This window comes from Carcharodon carcharias, chromosome 1 (genome assembly GCF_017639515.1).
Source record: "Carcharodon carcharias isolate sCarCar2 chromosome 1, sCarCar2.pri, whole genome shotgun sequence".
In the NCBI taxonomy this organism is placed as follows: domain Eukaryota; kingdom Metazoa; phylum Chordata; class Chondrichthyes; order Lamniformes; family Lamnidae; genus Carcharodon; species Carcharodon carcharias.
Genome location: NC_054467.1, coordinates 136,404,388 through 136,427,651, shown reverse-complemented (window position 1 = coordinate 136,427,651; position 23,264 = coordinate 136,404,388). Strand labels below are relative to the sequence as shown.

At 42.6% G+C, this 23,264-nt stretch overlaps 1 protein-coding gene across 2 annotated transcripts in view; it reads right to left on the bottom strand.

Annotated features, from left to right (window-relative positions):
* pgm2 (phosphoglucomutase 2) overlaps positions 1–21,510 on the bottom strand; it is an 85,216-nt gene extending 63,706 nt beyond the window's left edge. For both annotated transcript variants that reach the window (XM_041196218.1, XM_041196227.1), the window contains exons 1-4: positions 21,378–21,510; positions 7,064–7,231; positions 3,869–3,975; positions 1,434–1,518 (exon numbers count right to left, since the gene is read on the bottom strand). In XM_041196218.1, the coding sequence (XP_041052152.1) occupies positions 1,434–1,518; positions 3,869–3,975; positions 7,064–7,231; positions 21,378–21,434 (417 nt within the window). In that variant the 5' untranslated portion in view covers positions 21,435–21,510. The remainder of the gene's footprint in view (positions 1–1,433; positions 1,519–3,868; positions 3,976–7,063; positions 7,232–21,377) is intronic.
* Positions 21,511–23,264: the final 1,754 nt, after the last annotated feature.

The following is a 23,264-nucleotide window of genomic DNA, read 5'->3' as shown; positions in this document are numbered from 1 at the left end:
CCATTTCAGGGCATCATTTTGTGATGCTAAACTAATTAGTGTCAGTGTGGGGTCATACACCAATCCAACTGGCTGGATTTTACAGACTAGCCACGGGAGAGAAAACAGGTGAGTGGACGCTTAAATTAGAGCACTGTGTCATCCTACCCCAACACAATTTTACGGGCAGCGGGGGAAGCATCAGGTGAGCCTGTGAACCAATTGAGGCTCGTAAAAGAGCAATTAATGTCCAATTACAGGCCTCATCCCATCACTGCTCTGAGTTAAATGGGCAGTGGGGGAGGCCTGTGCCCAACACGTAGTCTGGCAGGTTTAACTCTGAAGGCTGCTAGTCAGTGAAAGCTGGGGAGGGAGGTTTGCCTACTTCCCAGGCCCCCTGTGTCAATCGGAGGCCCCCACCTGGAGTTTTGCCTCCTCAAGTCCACCCTCCCCTGTACATGTTCCCTGCCATGCCCCACAGCAGGGCCTGCCAACCTGACCTTGGTTAGATCCCAAACTTATCTGGGTTTTGGAGCCTCTGGGCCTTCTGCAATACTGGCAGCAGCCACTGATCCTGGTGTGGCAGAGAACTGCTGGCCTCTGATTATCTGGAAGTTCAACATGGCCTGACTTCCTCCTGGAGACAGATGGAAGTCCTGCCTCAAACTCAAAAAGGGCCGTCGTCTGAAAAATTAAAGCGGGGAAAGCCGGTCAAGTGAAGACGGATCACCCCCACACATTGAAGCTGGGGTGTGGGGAGCCCGCCCTCAGCGTGCAATCCAGCTCTACATATTATTATCCTAAGCATCAACACAAATTTAAATCTCGAGGCTCAGCAGACTCTCCATGATTGGCTTGGAGATTTAAACAAGCCTCCCAAAGCATGTTTCCCAGAATGGAATGGTACTCAATGAGCCTACACATTTTAAAAAGTGGATTCTGGGATTAACCTTTACCAGCCTGGAATTCAAGGTCTCTGCTGAAATTCTGCAATTTGGTAGGAAACAAATAACTATGCAATGCTGGTGGATGGTAGATGGGTATCCTGAGTTTCGGTGCAAGGAGTTCATGGCTAATGTGTTCAATAAACAAAACTTTATCAGAGCTGAAAATTCAAAGAATTACCATATTATACTAAAACAATGTAAAATTCACTTCAGCTGAATTCAGATTGCTGCAGGATTTTGTACAATAAAATGGGAAGGGAAAAAGTTTATTCTGCAAATACTTAAAAGCATTTCCCCTGACAGGACAACAACATTTTTTTATTTGTATGTTAAGTTAAACAACTAAGGAAAAAATAATTTTATTATTAAGAAAACACTGGCAGAAAAAGTATTTTCAAGTTATTACATTCATTCAAACTTTAAATGTCCAGAAAGAATTCGGTGGTATCACATAAAAGATATTGAAGAACTACTGTAAGTCACATGCATGAAAGAGTTGGCACATACCACAAATGGAGTTGGTGTAATCTGAGAGAAGAGATATACAGGAATTCCCTGGCTAACCAGGACAGTGGCAGCAAATCGGGCAAATCTGTAAATCACAGAAGAAATAGGCTAACTCCAAAATTTGTGAAGGAGCAAAACATACACTTTAGATTAATGCTAATCTTTAATTCAAAGTTATTTTAAACCCTTTTATCAAATGCTAATGTCTACTTGTAAACTTGCCACTTTGTACCAACAGACAAGATCCTTTCAAAAATTCCTTCAAAAGTAATTTTATGCATCGTGGAAGTTTTTTTTTTAGCAAACAATTTAAGAGGAATCAAAAATCACAATTTATTGTCATTAGCAGGTCATACTGATATTTCTTTACTGTGTCCAAATCCTATTTCATTCCATCCCATTATGAGACCATGAAAAATTGGATCAGTTTAACATTAACCGAACCAGTTGGAAAACTAAGTGACAGCATTCTTTCCTCAACAGTCAAATAAGTGAGAAAAGCATTGTCAGAAAGGTATAATAATTCTCATAATGTTATTAGAATTTATTGTAAAATAGAGTAATAGTGGGGTAGTGTGTGTGTGTGCGCGCGTGCATAAGACTTAATTGAATTAGTCTGCTGCTTTGATCTAAGAGGAGAGGTTAGGTTTGAAATGTTAATTTAAGTAAACATGGTGAAGTTTAAAAGCACAGGTGTCAAGGGAACATTTGCATTTTAAATAAATCAATTAGATTTTTTCAAAGGAGCAGTGAAATGTGTCACCTAACCATGTGAAGTTTAGAAACAATGTGTTTATTCTTCCCAACGATTACTGGTAAAACTTAGCGCAATGAGAGGGTTTTATTATCAGGGAGATAAAGTGCAAAGACATAGTGAAACAATGGGTATTTGCATTCAAAGAGCAAGATATGTGTAAAGAAGAGAAGACTGTAAGGGAAGGCACTTTTAAGATCTTAACGAAAGTGTAACTGGGAGTTAGATTGAGTAGGGGATTTAGAAGTTATCATAGTAGTAATTTATAGATCTATGCATGCATTTAAAACAATTTCTCACTAATAAATGTTTAATTTAGTTTTATAAAAACCTATAAAACTTGGTGGTCTTATTACTACTGAATTCAAGGCACGCATCTCGAAATTTATACAAATTGAAAATTGGTTGTGACAGTTGTTTCAAGTTTCCCTCTGGGATTTGAACAACTCAGCATTTACCATCGCCTGTGTCATGACAAGCATTAACCTGACCTAGATAATAAGTACTCATGAAGAATTTAAAAGACACATAGAAAATATATATAAAAATATACTGGTTGAGTTTCTATTTTGGACATAATTGGCAATCCAAACTCAAATTCTGAAATGAAGTTATTGTCCAAGTTTCTTCTCAATATCAATTTGCATAATCACAAACATAAAATATTCCATCTACTAGCACATCTGGGGAGCATTTTAGAACATAATAATTGTTTATTCTGTCTCCTCCTTCCCTGATGCATTGAAAGATATTCTAAAGAGTGGTAGCCTGGTACAGTTTTATCACAATAGCTGAAAATGGGTTTACTACAAGAAAGTGTTTAGATCATTAGCTGTTATCCTATTTTAAAAAACTAAAAATGGCTAAAAACTACAAATAGCCATTTACTAGTTTAGTTGGTGTACACTAGTGGGTTTTACTACATAAAATAATTTTAATATTTAAAAACTTTAAAAAAAGTCCCCATTACTGCCCATATGCCTATATAAAAGCTCAATTTTAAGGACATCCTCAAAGGGCCGCAGACAGGCACAAACAGCAAAAACTCGGCATGATGATTAATTCAATCGGGGGGACGGCCAGTTCTGTGAGCAGGACCAGCTTCAGAGTGATATTTTTTAAACCATCAAAAAAGATCACGGAAAGTCGATTTGCACGTGAAATACGTCAATCTTTTGCATTGGTCTGGTCAGTTTCTTGCGAACCTCATGGAAACAGTACCACAAAGTTTAGAAGAAAAATTCATAATGTGGCCCAAAGCAAGCCGAAATTTCAGGGTCCCGTCTGTTCAGTAATGAGATCTAAGCCTTCACTTCAACCTGGCACAAATATACATTTCAAGGGATTACATGCAGCAGAGCGCTTCTTAAATTGTAAAGTTATTTCTGGTATTGAATACTTATCTGTATGATAAGCAAAAAAAAATTAAGTAATCATAGTGGACAGACCCATCTAAGTAGACTTTATGCATAATGACAAAACTAAATTATAAATCTACTCATTTATTAATAGTTTTGTTATAAATTAAACATCTTTCACTCGTGTGCAGTTTAAGCAGTGCAGAACGTATTCACAATACTGTGTGTTTTCTGTATAGTCACAATTCCACCAAGACCTAAAAACTGTTTAAATATCTGATTGCTTGTCAGGTTCCTCTCCCTCAGTTCCATATAAACTTCACCTTTGGCTGCTGCTTCCACTGGGAGGGTGAGCGCGTGCATCAAACCCAATCACAACACCTCTGTCTTTTACATCTGGAAACGATTTTTCCAGACACCTACACAAACCCTAAAGAAGCAAAGAAAAATTCAAATTCAAACCAAAATTAATGCAATTTTTTTCAAGTTTTATTTTAGAAATAAATTAACACACTTAGAGGTGATTTATATGCTTGGGATTGGGTTCGTATTGCACAGAGAGAAGAATTTGTTCCAATAGGCCACCTGTATTCAACATTTAACTTATGTTTTCTTTTTGTAGATCTTTGTGTTCTAGTGTAGGGGGTTACAAATATGTAATTTCATGAATCATATGTTTTAGGAGTGTAACTTTTAGTTTGGAGACTGAAATGTTTAAACGTAAGGTAAATGAAAACCCCTGGTGAGAAGCTGGTAAAGAAATCTAAAGTAATTGCAATTCAAAGGGTTGCCTGTATTTATTTAATAATCAGAGTTGGAAGTGGGAAAACATTAAACAATGGGTGGCCCTTTTGAATTTCTTGGTGGAGATGAGATGTCTACAGTTGTCTTCATAAGGGGTTTAAATTATTCATATGGTTTTCCAGAACAAAGGGAATGTTTGGGAATTGTAGGTGATTTGTTGAATCTCTATCTGCGATATCCCAGGTACACATGTTGCCATGGGGATATATCGCAGGGAAGTTTTTTTGGTTTTGAGTTTATCAATATGCTCTCACACAGAAACAGGCAGTTGGAGCCTAGGAAGAGCTTTGAGACAAGCAGAAAAATAAATCTGCCAGGAGTAGAGGCTTATGCGAAACGAAGGGTGTTGTCTGATTTCGGAGCCACTGAGCAAGAAAGCAGTCAGACCTAGCCTAAGCTGGGACATCCACAATCATGAGGTGCTTAAGTAAAGAAGGAAGGATGCTAGTGGAAAGACCGCAAGAACCCTCAGACTTCAGAGAATAGCAGACACACTGAGGAGAATCAAAGTGAATTCCTGAGAGCTGTGGTACACCTTGGATTGGTCACAGAAGGTGAAGGAGCCTTCAAGATCCTGCAAAGTACAGAGGAACTCTTGGATGAAAATAGAAGTGGAACGAGAAGTGTCCTGTTGAGATTCTTAGGTTCAAAGAATAAGTGTTCAGGAAATACAGTACTAAGTTATTAATACTTGCTTTATCTCTTATACAGTTAAAGGTTCTTTGTTTAAAATGTGAAATTTTGTGGTGTAACTCTTTCAGTCAATAACTGGGAGTTTGAATTTCTTTTTAAAAGTTACTGGTCTCCCTCGAGATCACAACGATGTCTGCTAAAAATTAGTTCCACGTGTAATATGTTAAATTCAATTGGAATAATATAGAGATGGCAAAATACATTCTTGGCAATATTTCAGAACTTAAAAACTTTAGTCACAGTTGAAGTTTATAATATCATATCCTTAACTTCAATGGAGCACTGCACAGCACAAATTTGAAAACTTCATCCTTGGTGTCTACTTAAGAGGCCAAAAGTAAAATTCTCTCTTTATTTCTGCCTTCTCAATGTACTTACCTTCATTTTTTGCCCCACAGCTTATTGTTGCAGCAAACAGACAACTCTGCTCACTTGACACACTTTTCCCATTGTCATTTTTAACTGCTCCCCAATGCTCCTCTTTTGGGTTTCCCACTAAATCCCCCAGTCATCCTGCTCCCCTGATGTATGAAGCTGGTTGCATGCAGCTCCATGTTAAACATCATTACTTGCTCCCTGCTGTAGGGTTATTCCATTCTCTCTGAATCAATAAGTTGGTTTCACTTTGTATGTAGCTTCATGAACAATTGGGAAGGTGATTTGTGCACATCTATTAACAGGGAGAGGGACTCAAAAGATACATAGAAGAGGTAGAACATGAGAGCAGGTAGAAGCTGTGTTGAAATGGAGAGAAGCAAAAAAGCGAGTAGTTGAGGACTAGAGGTGGAAAATGGGTGGGAGAGGAAAGAATGATTTGACAATTACCTAATAGTTTGCTCCTAACAAATTACATCTTCAAATTCTGCCTTGATTCTCTCGGGCAGATAGCTACATTGTTTTGTGCACATTAGTTTTAGAACATTTAAATAAACAATCGGTCTTCAAAATGTTAGGTACGCTGCTGACTAAACAGACACTTAGCAGCCAGCAACAGCAAATTAGCTATAGCACAGCTTGGTTGTAAAATCAAGTTAATTAATACTAATGTAACAAAGTGCTATTCTTTCTTAAGCATAGCTTCAGACAATTCCATTTCCCACAAAGTATCTATTGGTAAAGCAGAGTTGCCAATTTGTGGCAAATTCCAAGATTTTAGTTAACTTGGCCATTTAGTAGCTATTCGAGTAGAGAAAAAAGGGATGGAAAAGTGAGAAAAGAAAATGCATGGCTATAGAATCCTGAGTATTTCCTTAGGCACAGTGCATCCAATAATTTACTTCCTGAAGTGCAGCCACTGATAACTAATACCAAGTCAATAAACATTGGGCTGTAACTTCCTCAGAGTGGCAATCAGTGTCAGATTGCCACTCTGTGCCCACTTACCTATGCCGAATTTCTTCCGTGCCTGTCTCACCTGGCCTACCAACTCAGGCCAGGCAAGATCCAGGCAGCGCAGCTGTGTCTGAAATCCAGCACTGTCGCATTGAAAGAGGACATACCCCTTTTTTTGTGGCACTAACTGCCATAAAGCAAGTAAATTTAAAGGTCCCATTGAAATTGACAGGCCAAGGAGAAGGTAAGTGAAAAGGATTGAGGGATGGGGAATGTTTGGACATTGAGGTAGTGTGTGTGTGTTGGGGGTGGGGGGGGGGGGGTGAGTCGGACATCAGGAAGGGGTAATAATCTGCATAATTTTGCATTAGTTATAATTTTGCACAGAACAGTTTAAAACTAATGTCTTTTCTCTTATCTTGCACATATCTAGCCATCTGAACTGAGGTAGGCCAGTAAACACCAAGCTCCTCATATGTTGTGCTGTCTCCCCATCACTGAAATAAGTTCTATTCTTTGCCAAGATATCAGATGGTACACTTTAAAACATATGAACTTTTTCACAGTTAAGGGAAGAGGAATATCCCAGACGTAGTCATCCTTGCCCTACAAACTGATAGATTAGCTGCTCGTAAAACAACTTTCATGAAAATACGTAGTTCTTGAATCATGCTCACACATCAACTTACCTGTGTTGTCTGAATAATTGTCAGGTCATTCATGTGAGAAAATCCTGGTCCCATGATTGACCGCATCCCTGCTGTTCCAAACTTCATCCTTGACCCAAAACATTCTTGCAGCTGTTCAATGTCCCCATCACAATTCAGCTGCCTGACTTCTGCCAATGTCTTAGGATTCTATAAAAGCAAAGATCAGTAAAACTTCAAAAGCTTGCTAGGCAAGCTATACTTTTCAACTCATTATAACAGTTGTCACATTCCTGCTGTGAATCATAGCTGAATATATAACATTGCTAATTCTTGATAAAAAGTTAACATTCCTTACAAATCTTGCTGCCAAAGCAAGAATTAAAAGACTGTCGTTAGTAACATACAATAACATCATATAACACATACATCAGCAGAAAAGGATAGAATTGTAAAAAGGTTACAGCACAGGAGGATGCCATTCAGATTGTTGAGCCTGTGCGGGCTCTCTGCAAGAGCAATTTAGCTCACCCCACTCCCCTGATCTTTCCCCATCAGTCTGTGCATTCCAGATCAGAACCACTCGCTGCATAAAAAAGCTTTTCCTCCTGTTGCTTATGGTGCTTTTGGCAATCATCTTAAATCTCTACTCTATAGTTCTTGATTTTCCAACAATGGGAGCAGTTTCTCCCTATCGAATCTGACCAGGCCCCTCATGATTAAGAAAACCTCTATCAAATCTCTTCCCAACCTTCTCTTCTCCAAGGAGAACAACCCCAGCTTCCCCAACTTATTTATATAGCTTAAGTCTCTGGCTCATTTTCATGTGTGCTCTGCCCAAAGGCAGTCTTGGCTCATTGTCTGCTGATTCATCCTGAGTTGTCTACTTGGAAGTTTTTGACAGTGGTGGCTTGCCATTGCCTTCCACTCTTTAGCTGCAGGACGAGGAGGCAAGTCCCAAGCCTACTTCAGCTGGAACAGCAATTGAATCCATATTGTTGCCTGATGCTGAGCCACATGTGAGCCATCAAGCAAACTGTGCTTACCAGCCCCCTATGACCCTCACCACTGGAAACAGAAAATAGGAGCAGGAGTAAGTCATTCGGCCCTTTGAGCCTGCTCCACCATTTTACATGATCATGGCTGATCCTCTATCTCAACACCATGCTCCCGTTCTCTCCCCATACGCCTTGGCGTCTTTTGAGTTTAGAAATCTATTTCCTTAAATATATTTGGCGACTTGGCCTCCATAGCCTTCTATGGTAGAGAATTTCACAGGTTCACCACCCTCTGAGTGAAGACGTTTCCCCTCATCTCAGTCCTAAATGGCCTACCCCGTATCCTGAGACTGTGACCCCTTGTTCTAGGTCCCCCAGCCTGAGAAAACACCATCCCTGCAACCAGTCTGTCCATCACTGTCAGAATTTTATACATTTCAATGACATCCCCTCTCGTTCTTCTAAACTCCAGTGAATACAGGACCGGTTGATCTAATCTCTCCTCATACGACAATCCTGCCATCCCAGGAATCAGTCTGGTGAACCTTCGCTGCACTTCCCCTATGGCAAGTATATCCTTTCTTAGGTAAAGAGACCAAAATTGCACAAAATACTCCAGATGTGGTCTCACAAAGGCCCTGTACAGCTGCAGTAAGCCATCCTTGCTCCTATACTCAAATCCTCTCGCAATGAAGGCCAACATGCCATTTGCCTTCTTAACTGCTTGCTGCACCTGCATGCTTGTTTTCAATGATTGGTGCACAAGTACACCCAGGTCCCTTTGTATATCAACATTTTCCAACCTATCACCACTTAAATAATGCTCTACCATTCTGTTTTTCCTATCAAAGTGGATAACTTTGCACTTATCCATGTTATACTGCATCCGCCATGTATTTGCCCACTCACTCAACCTGTCTAAAATCGCCTTGAAGCCTCTTAACATTCTCCTCATCACTCACATTCCCACCAAGTTTCATGTCATCAGCAAACTTGGAAATATTACATTTGGTTCCTTCATCCAAATCATTGACAAATACTGTGAATAGCTGGGGCTCAAGCACTGATCCCCATGGTAATCCACCAATCACCACCTGCCACGCTGAAAAAGACCCATTTATTTCCTATTTTCTGTTTCCCATCCGCTAACCAGTTTTCAATCCATGCCAATATGTTACCCCCAATCCCATATATTTTAATCTTACACACCAATCTCTTATTTTTTAATTCATTCACGGGATGTGGGCTTCACTGGCTGGGCCAGCATTTTATTGCCCATCCTAGTTGCCCTTGAGAAGGTGGTGGTGAGCTGTCTTCTTGAACCGCTGCAATCCACGTAGTGTAGGTACACCCACAGTGCTGTTAGGAAGGGAGTTTCAGGATTTTGACCCAGCAACAATGAGGGAACAGCGATATATTTCCAAGTCAGGATGGTGAGTAACTTGGAGGGGAACTTCCAGGTGGTGCTGTTCCCATCTATCTGCTGCCCTTGTCCATCTAGATGGTAGTGGTCGTGAGTTTGGAAGATACTGTCTCAGGAGCCTTGGTGAATCTCTGCAGTGCACCTTGTAGATGGTACACACTGCTGTTACTGTGCATCAGTGGTGGAGGGAGTGAATGTTTGTGGATGTGGTGCCAATCAAGCGGGCTGCTTTGTCCTGGATGGTGCCAAGCTTCTTGAGTGTTGTGGGAGGTGCACTCATCCAGGTAAGTGGGGAGTATTCCATCACACTTCTGACTTGTGCATTGTAGATGGTGGACAGGCTTTGGGAGTCCGGAGGCGAGTTACTCATCACACTATTCCTAGCCTCTGACCTGCTCTTGAAGCCACAGTGTTTACATGGCTAGTCCAGTTCAGTTTCTGGTCAATGCTAACCCCCAAGATGTTGATAGTGGGGGATTCAGTGATGATAATGCCAAAGAACATCAAGGGACGATGGCTGGATTCTTTCTTGTTGGAGATGGTCATTGCCTGACACTTGTGTGGCACGAATGTTACTTGCCACTTGTTAGCCCTAGCCTGGATATTTTCCAGGTCTTGCTGTATTTTGGACATGGACTGCTTCAGTATCTGAGGAGCCGTGAATGGTGCTAAACATTGTGCAATCATCAATGAACATCCCCACTTCTGACCTTATGATGGAAGGAAGGTCATTGATGAAGCAGCTGAAGATGGTTGGGCTGAGGACACTACCCTGAGAAACTCCTGCAGTGATGTCCTGGAGCTGAGATGACTGACCTCCAACAACCATAACCATCTTCCTATGTGCTAGGTATGACTCCAACCAGTGGAGAGTTCTGCCCCGATTCCCACTGGCTCCAGTTTTGCTAGGGCCCCTTGATGCCACACTTAGTCAAATGCGGCCTTGATGTCAAGGGCAGTCACTCTCACCTCACCTCGAGAGTTCAGCTCTTTTGTCCATGTTTGAACCAAGGCTGTAATGAGGTCAAGAGCTGCGTGTCCCTGGCGGAAGCCAAACTGGGCATCAGTGAGCAGGTTATTGCTAAGCAAGTGCTGCTTGATAGCACTGTTGATGATCCCTTTCACTACTTTACTGATGATTGAGAGTAGGCTGATGGAGCGGTAATTGGCCGGGTTGGATTTATCCTGTTTTTTGAGTACAGGACATACCTGGGCAATTTTCCACATAGCTGAGCAGATGCACGTATTGTAGCCAACAGCTTGGCTAGAGGTGCGGCAAGTTCTGAAGCATAAGTCTTCAGTACTATATTGTCAGGCCCCATAGTCTTTGCTTCAGCTGTTTCTTGATATCACGTGGAGTGAATCGAATTGGCTGAAGACAGGCATCTGTGATGATGGGGGCCTCCGGAGGAGGCCAAGATGGATCGCCTACTCAACACTTCTGGCTGAAGATTGTAGCAACTGCCCAGTCTTGAGTTGCTAAATCTGTTCGAAATCTATCCCATTTAGCACGGTGATAGTGCCACACAACACAATGGAGGGTATCCTCAATGTGAAGGCGAAATTTTGTCTCCACAACGACTGCGCGGTGGTCACTCCAATCGATGCTGTCATGGACAGATGCATCTGCAGCAGGCAGGTTGGTGAGGATGAGGTCAAGTATGTTTTTCCCTCTTGTTGGTTCCCTCACCATCTGCCGCAGACCCGGTCTAGCAGCTATGTCATTTAGGACTCAGCGAGCTCAATCAGTAGTGGTGCTACCGAGCCACTCTTGGTGATGGACATTAAAATCAGGTCAGAGTACATTCTACCTCCTTGCCGCACTCAGTGCTTCCTCCAAGTGGTGTTCAACATGAAGCAGCACTGATTCATCAACTGAGGGAAGGCGGTACGTGGTAATCAGCAAGAGGTTTCCTTGCCCATGTTTGACCTGATGCCACAAGACTTCATGGGGTCCGGAGCTGATGTTGAGAACTCCCAGGGTAACTCCCTCCCGAATGAATACCGCTGTGCCGCCACCTCTGCTGGGCCTGTCCTGCCGGTGGACTGGGGATGGTGTCTGGGACATTATTTGTAAGGTATGATTCTGTGAGTATGACTATGTCAGGCTGATGCTTGACTAGTCTGTGAGACAGCTCTCCCAATTTTGGCACTAGCCCCCAGATGTTAGTAAGGAGGACTTTGCAGGGTCGCCAAGGCTGCGATTGCCATTCTCATTTCCGATGCCTAGGTCGATGCTGGGTGGTCCGTCTAGTTTCATTTGTTTTTTGTGACTTTGTAGCGGTTTGTTACAACTGAGCGGCTTGCTGGGCCATTTCAGAGGGTATTTAAGAGTCAACCACATATGACATGCAGGCTAGACCAAGTAAGGATGACAGATTTCCTTCCTTAAAGGGCATTAGTGAACTTGATGGCTTTTTACAACAATTGACAATGGTGTCATGGTCATCATCAGATTTTTAATTCCAGATTTTTATTGAATTCAAATTCCACCATCTGACGTGGCAGGATTCAAAACTGGGTTCCCCAGAGCATTACCCTGGGTCTCTGGATTACTAGTCCAGCAATAATACCACTATGCCATTGCCTCCCCTAGGACTTCATCAAAAGCTTTCTGAAGATCCAAATACACCACATCCACTAGTTCTCCCTTATCTATTCTTCTAGTTATGTCCTTAAAAAACTCTAGTAGGTTTGGCAAACATGATTTAGCTTTCATAAATCCATGTTGACTTTGTCTAATCCAGCTGATCTTTTTCAAGTCTCCTGTTATCACATCCTTCTTAATAGGCTATCGCATTTTCCCTGCCACTGACGTAAGGCTGACCAGTCTGTAATTCCCTGTTTCTCCCTCCCTCCTTTTTAAAATAATGAGATTATATTTGCCACCTTCTGATCTGCTGGGGCTATCCCAAAATCTACAGGATTTTGGAAGATGACAACTAACGCATCCACTATTTCCATGGCCACCTCCTTTAGTACCTGGGATGTAGATTATTAGGCCCTGGGGATTTATTGGCTCAGTCCCATTAAATTCTCCAGGACTATTTTTTTTCGTTGAACTAATTTCCTTCAATTCCTCCTCCTCACTAGACCCTTGGTTCCCTAGCATTTCTGGAAAGTTATTTGTGTCTTCCTCCATGAAGTTGTTTAATTGCTCTGGCATCTCCTTGTTCCCCATTATAAATTCTTCCATTTTGTAATGTAAGGGACCTACATTTGTCTTCACTTGTTTTCTTTTTACATACTTATAGAAGCTTATACTATCTGCTTCTATGTTCCTTGTGAGTTTACTCTCATACACTATTTTTCCCCTCTTGATCCACCTTTGCTGAATTCTAAACTGCTTCCAATCCTCAGGTTTGCTACTTTTTCCAGCAACTTTATATGACTCCTCTTTGAATCTAATACTGTCCTTAATTTTTTTGTTAACCATGATTGGGCCACTTTTCCTGTTCTGCTTTTGCACCAGAATGGAGTGTACTACTGTTGCAATGCATACATTTGTTCCTTAAATATTAGCCATTGCCTATCCATCGTCATGCCTTTAAATGAAGTTCCCCAATCTATCTTAGCCAACTCATGCCTCAAACCTTTGTAGTTTCCTTTGTTTAGATTTAGGGCCCTAGTTTCAGATCGGACTACATCACTTTCCAGTCTAATGAAGAATTCTATCACGTTATGGCCACTGTTCCCTGAAGGACGCCGCACAACAAGGTAATTAATTAATCTCTTCTCATTGCAAAGTACCAAACTAGAATAGCCATGAAATTGTTTTGCACTCTCTCTAAAGCTTTTGCATCTTTCCTAAAGCGTGGTGCCCAGAATTGGAAACAATACTGCAGCTGAGGCCAAACCAGTATTTTACACAGGTTTTACATAACTCCATTGCTTATGAACTTCATGCCTCTTACTTATAAAGCTCAGAATCCTGTCTGCCTGTTTCCCATTTTAGTGGCATGCTCTGCCATCTTCAACAATTTGTGCACACATATTCAAACGTGCCTCTATTTTTGCACCTCCTTTAGAATCCTATCCTTTAGTCTATAGGGTCGGTCTCTTCCTAACAAAAAGTATTGCTTAGCACTTCTCTACATTAAACTTCATCTGTCACATGTCTGCCCATTCCACCGAACTGTCTACCTCCTCTTGAAGTCTATTACTATCCTCCCCAGAGTTCACAACACTTCGAAGTTTTGCGTCTTTGAAACATTTTGAAATTACGCCCTGTACACTGAAGTCAAGGTCATTAACATATATCACAAGAACACAAGAGTTTGGAGCAGGATTAGACTACATGGCCCGTCAAGCCTGCTTTGCCATTCAGTATGACCATGGCTGATTTTAGGCTTCAATTCCATTTTCCCATCCAATCTCCATATCTCTTGATCCCGGAGACACCCAAAATTTGTCAATCCCAGCTTTAAGTATAGTCAACAATAGACAATAGAAGGCCCTAGTACTGACTCCTGGTCAACTCCACTTTATACCTTCCTCCAGTTTGAAAATAAATCATTCACCACTACTGTTTCCTGTCACTGAACTAACTTCACATCCATGCTGTCGCTGACCCTTTTATTCCACGGTTTCAACTTTGCTGACAAGTCTATTATGTAGCACTTCATCAAACAAATTTTGGAATTCCATATACGCATCAACTAAATTACAATCATCAACCCTCACTGTTACCTCACCAAAAGACTCAATCAAGTTAGCTAAACACAATTTGCCTTTAACAAATCCATGTTGGCTTTCCTTAATCAATCCAGACTTGTCTAAGTGATGGCAAATTTTGTCCCGGGATTATCGTTTAGAAAAGCTTTCCCACCAGCAAGGGTTAAACTGAATGGCTTGCAGTTGCTGGGTTTATACTTACATCCTTTAAATGAATAAATGTGCAGCATATACAATTCTGGATCATTCACTCAGCACTTCTGGCTGAAGATGGTTACACATGTTTCAGCCTTGCCTTTACACTGCTGTGCTGGACTCTCCCATCATTGAGGATGGGGATATTTGTGCAGAAACCCCCATTAATTTTCCACCATTATTAACGAATAGATGTGGCAGGAGTGCCGAGCTTTAATCTGATCTGTTGGCTGTGGGATTGCTTTGCCCTGTCTATTGCATGCTGATTCTGCTGTTGAGCAAGCATGTAGTCCTGTGTTGAAATTTCATCAAGTTGGCACTTCATTTTTAGGTATGCCTGATGCTGCTCCTAGCATGCCCTCCTGCACTCTTCTTTCAGCCAGGGTTGATTCCCCAGCTTGATGGTAATGGTAGAGTGAGGCATATGACGGGCCATGAGGTTGCAGATTGTGGCTCAATACAATTCTGCTGCTGCTGATGGTCCACAGCACCTCATGAATGCCCAATTTTGAGTGGCCAAATCTGTTATGAATCTATCAATTTAGCACAGTGGTAGTGCCACACAACATAATGGAGGATATCCTCAATGTGCAGACAGAACTTTGTCTCAGCAAGGACATGTGGTGGTTACTCCTATTGATACTGGTATGGACAGATGCATCGGTGACAGGTAGATGTGAGGACAAGATCAAGTAAGTTGGCTCTCTCACCACCGGCCACAGGCGCATTTTAGCTGATCTGAAGTCTCCCACCCAAAGTACATTCTGTGTCCTTGCTATCCTCAGTGTTTCTTTCAAGTTGTGTTCAACATGGAAGAACGCTGATTCATCAGCTCAGGGAGAGCAGTACTTGGTAATCAGCAGATTTCCTTGCCGATGTTTGGCCTGATGCCATGAACCTTCATAGGGTCAAACTCAATGTTGAGGGCTCCAGGCCACTCCTTGCCAACTAAATAACACTGTGTTGCCACCTCTGGTGGGTCTATCTGATGACTGGAAAGTACTTTCCCAGGTATGGTGGTGGAAGAGACTGGGACGTTGGCTGTAAGGTATAATTCGGTGAGTTTGACAATGAGTGGCTACTGCTTAACTAGTCTGTGGAACAGCTTTTCCTATTTTGGGCCAAGTCCCCAGATATTAATGAGAAGGACTTTTGCAGGATCGACAGGCCGGGATGTGTCTTTGTTGTTTCTGGTGCCTAGGCAGATGCAGGCTGGTCATCTGGTTTTATTCTTCTTTGACTTTTCTGTCGTATTTTGATACAACCGAGTGCCTTGCTAGGCCATTTCAGATGGCAGTTAAGAGTCAATCATATAGCTCTGGGTCTGGAGTCACATATAGGCTGGACCAGGTAAGGCTAGCAAGTTTATTTCCATAAAAGGGAAAGCCGTCATGAAAGCTGAACTTTAGAGGACTGTTAGGTTTTAAAATGTTCCCTCTAATTTAAGGTGAAACAGTACCATCCCTCTTTTCAGAAGGTTAAGTCATGATAAATACTTCAGCTTAGAGATGTGCCCATATGATCTGGTTGCCATGGGTAGAGAAACTCAAACAGAAACCCCGTGAGTTGGAGGTCTCAAGTTTAACCGCTTTACATATTATCTCACAGAAAAGGGACAGCTGCTATTTGAAACACAGAGACAAGGAAGCCATTGCTGTGGGAAAGCAGGTGAACTGTTTTGTGTTAACAGCCAAGCAGGATGCTTGTGAAAGTTTGTTTTCCCATTCAGAAGGGAACAGAACAGTTGGAGCTCTTGAAAATTTAAGGAACAGAGTTACCAAGGTGTGCCTTGCTGATGGTAATTGGATCCCGAAAATTCAGACTGAGTGGAACAATTGTTGAAGGATATTGGAAGATTCTACCTGGTGTGGCAAGGAGAAATGAACATGGAGCGGAGCTGGGAGTCACAGCGAGACTGTTCCTTTAATGCTCTCTGCCAGAAGTATGACACCCAGTGAAAGGAGTTTCGTAAGGACTATTTCAATTGTACTGGTTAGTTAATGCAAAAGCCCCTTTCTTAGTTTGATGTATTAGTTGCCTGTTAATTAATGCTTGATCTGTGTTTATTTTAGTTTGTTCCAGTAAAAGTTAGAAAAAGTGAAATCTTGTCCTTTGGCTCCTTGTCGGTCACTGGAAAATTAATGCCTTTTTTAAAAAACTATTTGTCTCTACAGGGATCATAACAAAAGCAGACAGGTCAGATCGGTGGATTGATTGTAAATATGTATGTATAGATTCACAATTTAACTTTTCATTCTTTCAAAAACAGTGAATCATGCAGCCAACAAATCTGTAGGCAACCAATCTGTCTCCAAGCACCTTGGCATCACTTACGCATATTAAGACATAACAAATGTAGCTGGGATGACATTCAAAAAAAAAGAGACACAACCCTATCAAGCTAATCCTACCCAAATAATGATGCAAACACACTTAATACTTATTCAACCCCTAGTCACGATATCACCGGAGAGTGGCAACAAGAGAGATGAAGGTTTCAAGCCAATTCAAGAAAAGCTCTTAGAAATCCTCCCCCCACCATTCCCTAAGATAATCAAGCCAGATTTCAGGACACCTACAACTCCTTAATCTCTACTAACTACCAATATAAAAGTTCTCTGAAGAATAGGCCAAGTTCCCTTTTAAACACACACCATCAAAATGATTTTTGATGCCTTTGAGGTAATCGCTACGTAAAGTAAGGATGCATCGCAAACCCTTCAATCACTTCTTTGTGATGTGCCTGCAGGCATCAACATTAAGTTCTATTCAGAGGAGCTCTTCAATCTCCCCAAGCTGCCTCCACCAAAATTACTGAGGCAATAATCAGAGAGCTTCTGTATGCAGATGACTGTGCCCTAGCTGCCCACAACAAGACAGACATCCAGACTCTGGCAAACAAATTCTTGAAAACTGCCAAAAACATTGCTCTCCAAATTGGTGTTTCCAAAACCGAAGTTATGTTTCAGCCAGCACCAGGCATACACTATGAAGCACCAGCCATACCTGGTATCAATCTCAATGTTGTAGAAAAATTCTCATACCTTGGCAGTGTGCCCCCTAAATAAGCCATTATTGAAGAAGGTATGCACACATCCAGCAAGCAAATTCTGCTTCCCGTCAACCCAATGAAAATGCCTGGAAGCAGCAAGCTATTAAGCTGAAGATTGAAATCAAACACTACTATGCTGTTGTCCTTACCACCTTGCTGCATGAAGCAAAATCCTGGGTCTGCTATAGGTGCCACAAAGATCTGGAATGCCTCCAAATCACCTGATATCCATCATGAGAATTCAATGTCAGGACAAAAATCACAAATAACGAGGTCCTTCATCCTACTGGGCTCAACAGCATGGACACCACCCTCCAGAAAATTCAATTAGATTGGTAGGCCATATCTCAGCATGGATGACTATAGATTCCCCAAGCAGATCTTCTGTGGGGAACTATTACAGGGCAAACTACATCAAGGTGGTCAGTACAAATGATGCAAGGACACCCTAAAAAGAGATCCTTATAAACCTCTGCATTGCAGATCACCTCTTGTGAAAACACTGCAGCTCATGTGGAGGCAAGCACTGAAATTTGGTTCAGTATGTTTCGAGGACCATCTACACCAAACTCGCAGAATCTGACTTACCTTCTGCAGATGTTCCCCTTAAACACCAACAATGGCAACATGAATTGCCAGTCCTGTGGACACCCGTGCCAATCCCACATCAGACTCCTCAGTTATGAGATGGAGACAATGAAATTGCTTGCAGCTTGGACATGCTCCAACAGCGAGGAGTCTACCACCAAGTAGAAAACTGATTACTCCTGCACGTTTCAACACCTTGTTCCAGAGGTTGATAACTCAGCAAAAAGAAATACTTCCCGACAACTTTGCAGCAAAGTTTGTGTGCATGTTGTCTAGTCCAGCCAGCCATCCACATTCTTCTAAAATAACATTCCCATTTAGACTAGTTCTAGTTAGGGGGAGACAGTGGCGTAGTGGTAATGTCACTGGACTAATTGTCCAGAGGTCCAGGCTAATGCGTTGGGTCACAGGTTCTAAAACTCAATTAATAAATCTGGAATATAAAATTAGTCTTAGCAATGGTGACCATGAAACTATCACCCATTGTCATAAAAATCCATCAGGTTTACTAATATCCTTTAGGGAAGGAAGTCTGCTGTCCTTACCTGGCCTCGCCTACATGTGACTCCAGATCCACAACAATGTGGTTGACTCAGCTGCCCTGCAAGCCATTCTGATCAAGGGCAATTAGGGATGGCAATAAATACTTGCCTTGCCAGTAAAGCCCACATCCTATTTTATACATTTTATGAACATAGTTGGAGTTTCCAAATGCATGACTTTAATGGCACAGCCAATTTCCATAACATGCCCATATGCAACCTATTAATTTTGCCCAAATTACTTAATCTATATCATCTTACACAAAAATGAAAGAATAGTTCAATTAATGCACTAACTACCTAATCAGTGATGGAGACGATAAACAGAAATAGCACTAAGAAGAGCATTGTGGAACTTAATTTGTGATCTTCTGCCATTCATAACAACCCTACTGTTAATGAGATTTTAACCAATAATCTCATTAGCATAATAAATGTCCTATGATCTCATATGATTTGTTTTAACCCAGTAGCTGTCTTTATAGTAAATAGACAGAAAATTCTGGAAAAACTTAGGAGGCCAGACAGAATTTTATGGTACTTGATTGAGCACTTTTTGGAAATAGAGGCACACATCAACAGAATCACCAGCATCCACCAATCTCTTTACTTTTTCAAAAGAATTCAATTGGGTTAGTAATAAAGGTCTATTTAGTTTTCAGGCACCAAGCTGAAAATCTCCAGTACTTCCAAACTTGCAATGATAAAGCAAATCATGTACTTATTTCCAGCTGTTTTCCTACAACTGATATCAAACGAAGGTGATGATGTGGCATCATGGGTAAAGTTGGTGGGCAAGCATGGAACTCATTTCAGGTGGGTGCTGGTCAGATTTGAAAATGGCTGGAAATGTCACAACTGATCAGAAAATTAACTGGATGAGCCATATAAATACTGCACTTACCAAACCAGGTCAGAGGGCTGGTAACTCACCTCTTGACTGCCCAAAGTCTAACCATCTACAAGGTAAAATCGGGCAAAGTCAGCATGGTTTCATCAAGGGGAGGTCCTGCCTGACAAATCTGTTAGAATTCTTTGAGGTGGTAATGAGTAGGTTAGACAAAGGAGAGCCAATGGATGTTATCTACTTGGACTTCCAGAAGGCCTTTGACAAGGTGCCGCACAGGAGGCTGCTCAGTAAGATAAGAGCCCATGGTGTTAGAGGCAAGGTAATGGCATGGATAGAAGATTGGATGTCTGGCAGGAGGCAGAGAGTGGGGATAAGGAGGTCCTTCTCAGGATGGCGGTCGGTGGCTAGTTCCGCAGGGATCAGCGCTGGGACCTTAACTTTTCACTTTATACATTAATGATCTAGATGAAGGAACTGAGGGCATCCTGGCTAAGTTTGCAGATGATACAAAGATAGGTGGAGGGACAGGTAATATTGAGGAGGCAGGGAGGCTGCAGAAGGATTTAGACAGGTTAAGAGAATGGAGTGGCAGATGGAATACAACGTGGGGAAGTGTGAGGTCATGCACTTTGGTAGGAAGAGAGGCATAGACTATTTTCTAAATGGGGAGAGAATTCAGAAATCTGGAGTGCAACGGGAATTGGGAGTCCTAGTCCAGGATTCTCTTAAGGTTAACTTGCAGGTTGAGTCGGTAGTTAGGAAGACAAATGCAATGTTGACATTTATTTTGAGAGGAGTAGAATATAAAAGCAGGGATGTGCTGCTGAGGCTTTACAAGGCTCTGGTCAGACCTCATTTAGAATATTGTGAACAATTTTGGGCCCCGTATCTCAGCAATGATGTGCTGGCCCTGGAGAGGGTCCAGAGGAGGTTCACGAGTACGATCCCAGGAATGAAAGGCTTAACATATGAGGAACGTTTGAGGACTCTGGGTCTATACTCGATGGAGTTTAGAAGGATGAGGGGGGATCTGATTGAAACTTACAGAATACTGAAAGGCCTGGATAGAGTGGATGTGGGGAAGATGTTTCCATTAGTAGGAGAGACTAGGACTCGAGGGCACAGCCTCAGAGTAAAGGGAAGACCTTTTGAAACAGAGATGAGGAGAAACTTCTTTAGCCAGAGAGTGGTGAATCTATGGAATTCATTGCCACAGAAGACTGTGGAGGCCAGGTCATCGAGTGTATTTAAGGCGTCGATAGATAGGTTCTTGATTGGTAAAGGGATCAAAGGTTACGGGGAGAAGGCGGGAGAATGGGGTTGAGAAACTTATCAGCCATGATTAAATGGCGGAGCAGACTCGATGGGCCGAATGGCCTAATTTCTGCTCCTATGCCTTATGGTCTAAGTCAGAACAATGAGGGAAGTTCCCCTCCAAGCCACTCACTATGCTGACTCGGAAATATATTACCGTTCCTTCACTGTCACTGGGTCAAAATCCTGGAACTCCCTTCCTAACAGCACTGTGGGTGTAACTACACCACATGGACTGCAGCGGTTCAAGAAAGGCAGCTCACCATCACCTTCTCAAGGGCAATTAGGGATGGGCAATATAGCCAGCGATGCTCACATCCCATGAATGAATATAGAAAATGAGATAATACATTTTGGAAAGGGGAAAAAGAGCAAGGAATGAGAGCATGCATTTAAATAAAACAGAAAATAGGGACATGTCCGAATGTAAGATTCTCTGAAAAGTGATGTTGCAGGAAAATAAATCCATCAACATCATTCGCTTTTCAATGCCTGTCACAGTCCAATTAATTGGTGTTAATTAAAAATGCTGAGACCCATGTTAATTCCTGTCCAGAGGGGCGACAGGTACATTTCGCAGCTGGAAACAGTCGCCAGGTGCCCTGCTCCCGGCCGAGGGAGCGATGCCCTGGGCTTGGTACAGGAGAAGCAGCAGCGCCGCTTCTCACAGGAGCCGGAATCTCTCCCTCCCAGCTCCGGGCCTCAGCCTCCTCTCCTCACCTTGTCCCATTCCAGCCACTGCACGATCGCTCGGTCCAGATCAACGCTCCCAGCCATTCCAACACCAAGAGCCACTTCCAGCGACCTCAGCCCGACACCAATCAGAGCCAGCACCTCCACTATTGACCAATCAGAGGGAGAGTCTCCACCATTAACCAATCACAGCCAAAGTCTCCACTACTGACCAATCAACGGCTCCACCACTGACCAATTACAGCTAGAGTTTTATTACTGTCCAATCAGCGTCAGATCCTCCACCATTGACCAATCACGACCGATTCCTCGCCACTGACCAATCAGCACTCTCCTCGCCGCGATATCATCATCGCTCACCAGTTTGAGGTCTGACTATCAGTTATAAAAGTTTATGATGGGTGAAGGAATGTCGGCCTTTATCTCAAAAGGGTAGGAATGCCAAAGGTGATCACAGAATCCGCCTTTTTAATTTTTTTTCTACCCTTCGCCTGGCCGGAGGAAGCCGCCCCCAATCTCCGTGATTGCGAGATACAGAGGGAGGCTGGGCTGTCCCCCCGATGCTCTGTTGTCTTCCTGGTGCCGCCGTCGCAGGAAAGCTAAAGCTTCTCGCTTAAGCTGAGGCCCCGCAACCAAGGGAGTGACCCGGCTCCGATACTCGGCTTCAGGCTCCAGCCCTGGGAGGGAGGGGGGTTTGCAGCTGGCCGTGGTCTCAACCACATCCTGACCTCAGCAACAGTCACTACTTTGCACCACTTCTGGCTCAGCCTAGTCAGGACCTAGTGGCAATCCCTCCCTAATGAAGATGATTGTGTTCCATGAACTCGAAGATGGCTGATAAGGCCAATTCGGGCTCTGCAGACTTTATGGCATGTAGGGCATTTGTTGTCATGTGGGATTCCTGGTCATGTGTTATCAGTTTGGGTCATGATGCTATTTTTTGCCACTTTCTCCTTCATTTTGTAGTGGTTGGGTCACGATCTAGTTCAAAGTGATGGTCTACCAGGAATTGATGCCCGGATCCGCAACAATGTTAAAAGCAAAATACTGCAGATGCTGGAAATCTGAAACAAAAGTAAAAATAGCTGGAAAAACTCAGCAGGTCTGACAGCATCCGTGGAGAGGAATACAGTTAACATTTTGAGTCTGTATGACTCTTCGTCAGAACTTCATCTGATGAAGAGTCATACCGACTCGAAAAGTTAATTAGTCCTCTCCGCAGATGCTGTCAGATCTGCTGAGTTTTTCCAGCTATTTTTATTTTTGTTCCAGAACAATGTTGTTGATTCTTAAATGCCTTCTGAGATGGCCTAGCAAGTCACTCATTAGTACCAAACTGCTAAAAACAAGTCAATAAGGAATGAAATTGTATGGACCACCTGGCATCAGCCTAGGCACCAGAAAAGACAACAGCAAACCCAGCCCTGTTGACCCTGCAAAGTCCTACTTACTAACATATGAGGGCTTGTGCCAAAGGGAGAGCTGTACCATAGACTAGTTGTAGACATGGTCATACTCACAGAATCATTCTTACAGATAATGTCCTAGGCACCATCCCTGGGTATATCCTGTTACACCTGCAGGGCAAACCCAACAGAGGTGGTGACACAGTGGTGTACAGTTGGGAAGGATTTGCCCTGGGAGTCCTCAACATCGACTCCAGACCCCATGATACCCTTTGGCACCAGGTCAAACATGGACAAGGAAACCTCCTGCTGATTACCACGTACTGTCCCCCCTCAGCTGATGAATCTGTACTTCTCCATGTTGAACACCACTTGGAGGAAGCAGTAAGGGTGGCGAGGGTGTAGAATGCACTCTAGGTGGGGGATTTCAATGGCAATAACCAAGAGTGCCACAGTAGCACTACTACAGACTGAGCTGGCCAAGTTCTAAAGGACATAGCTGCTAGAC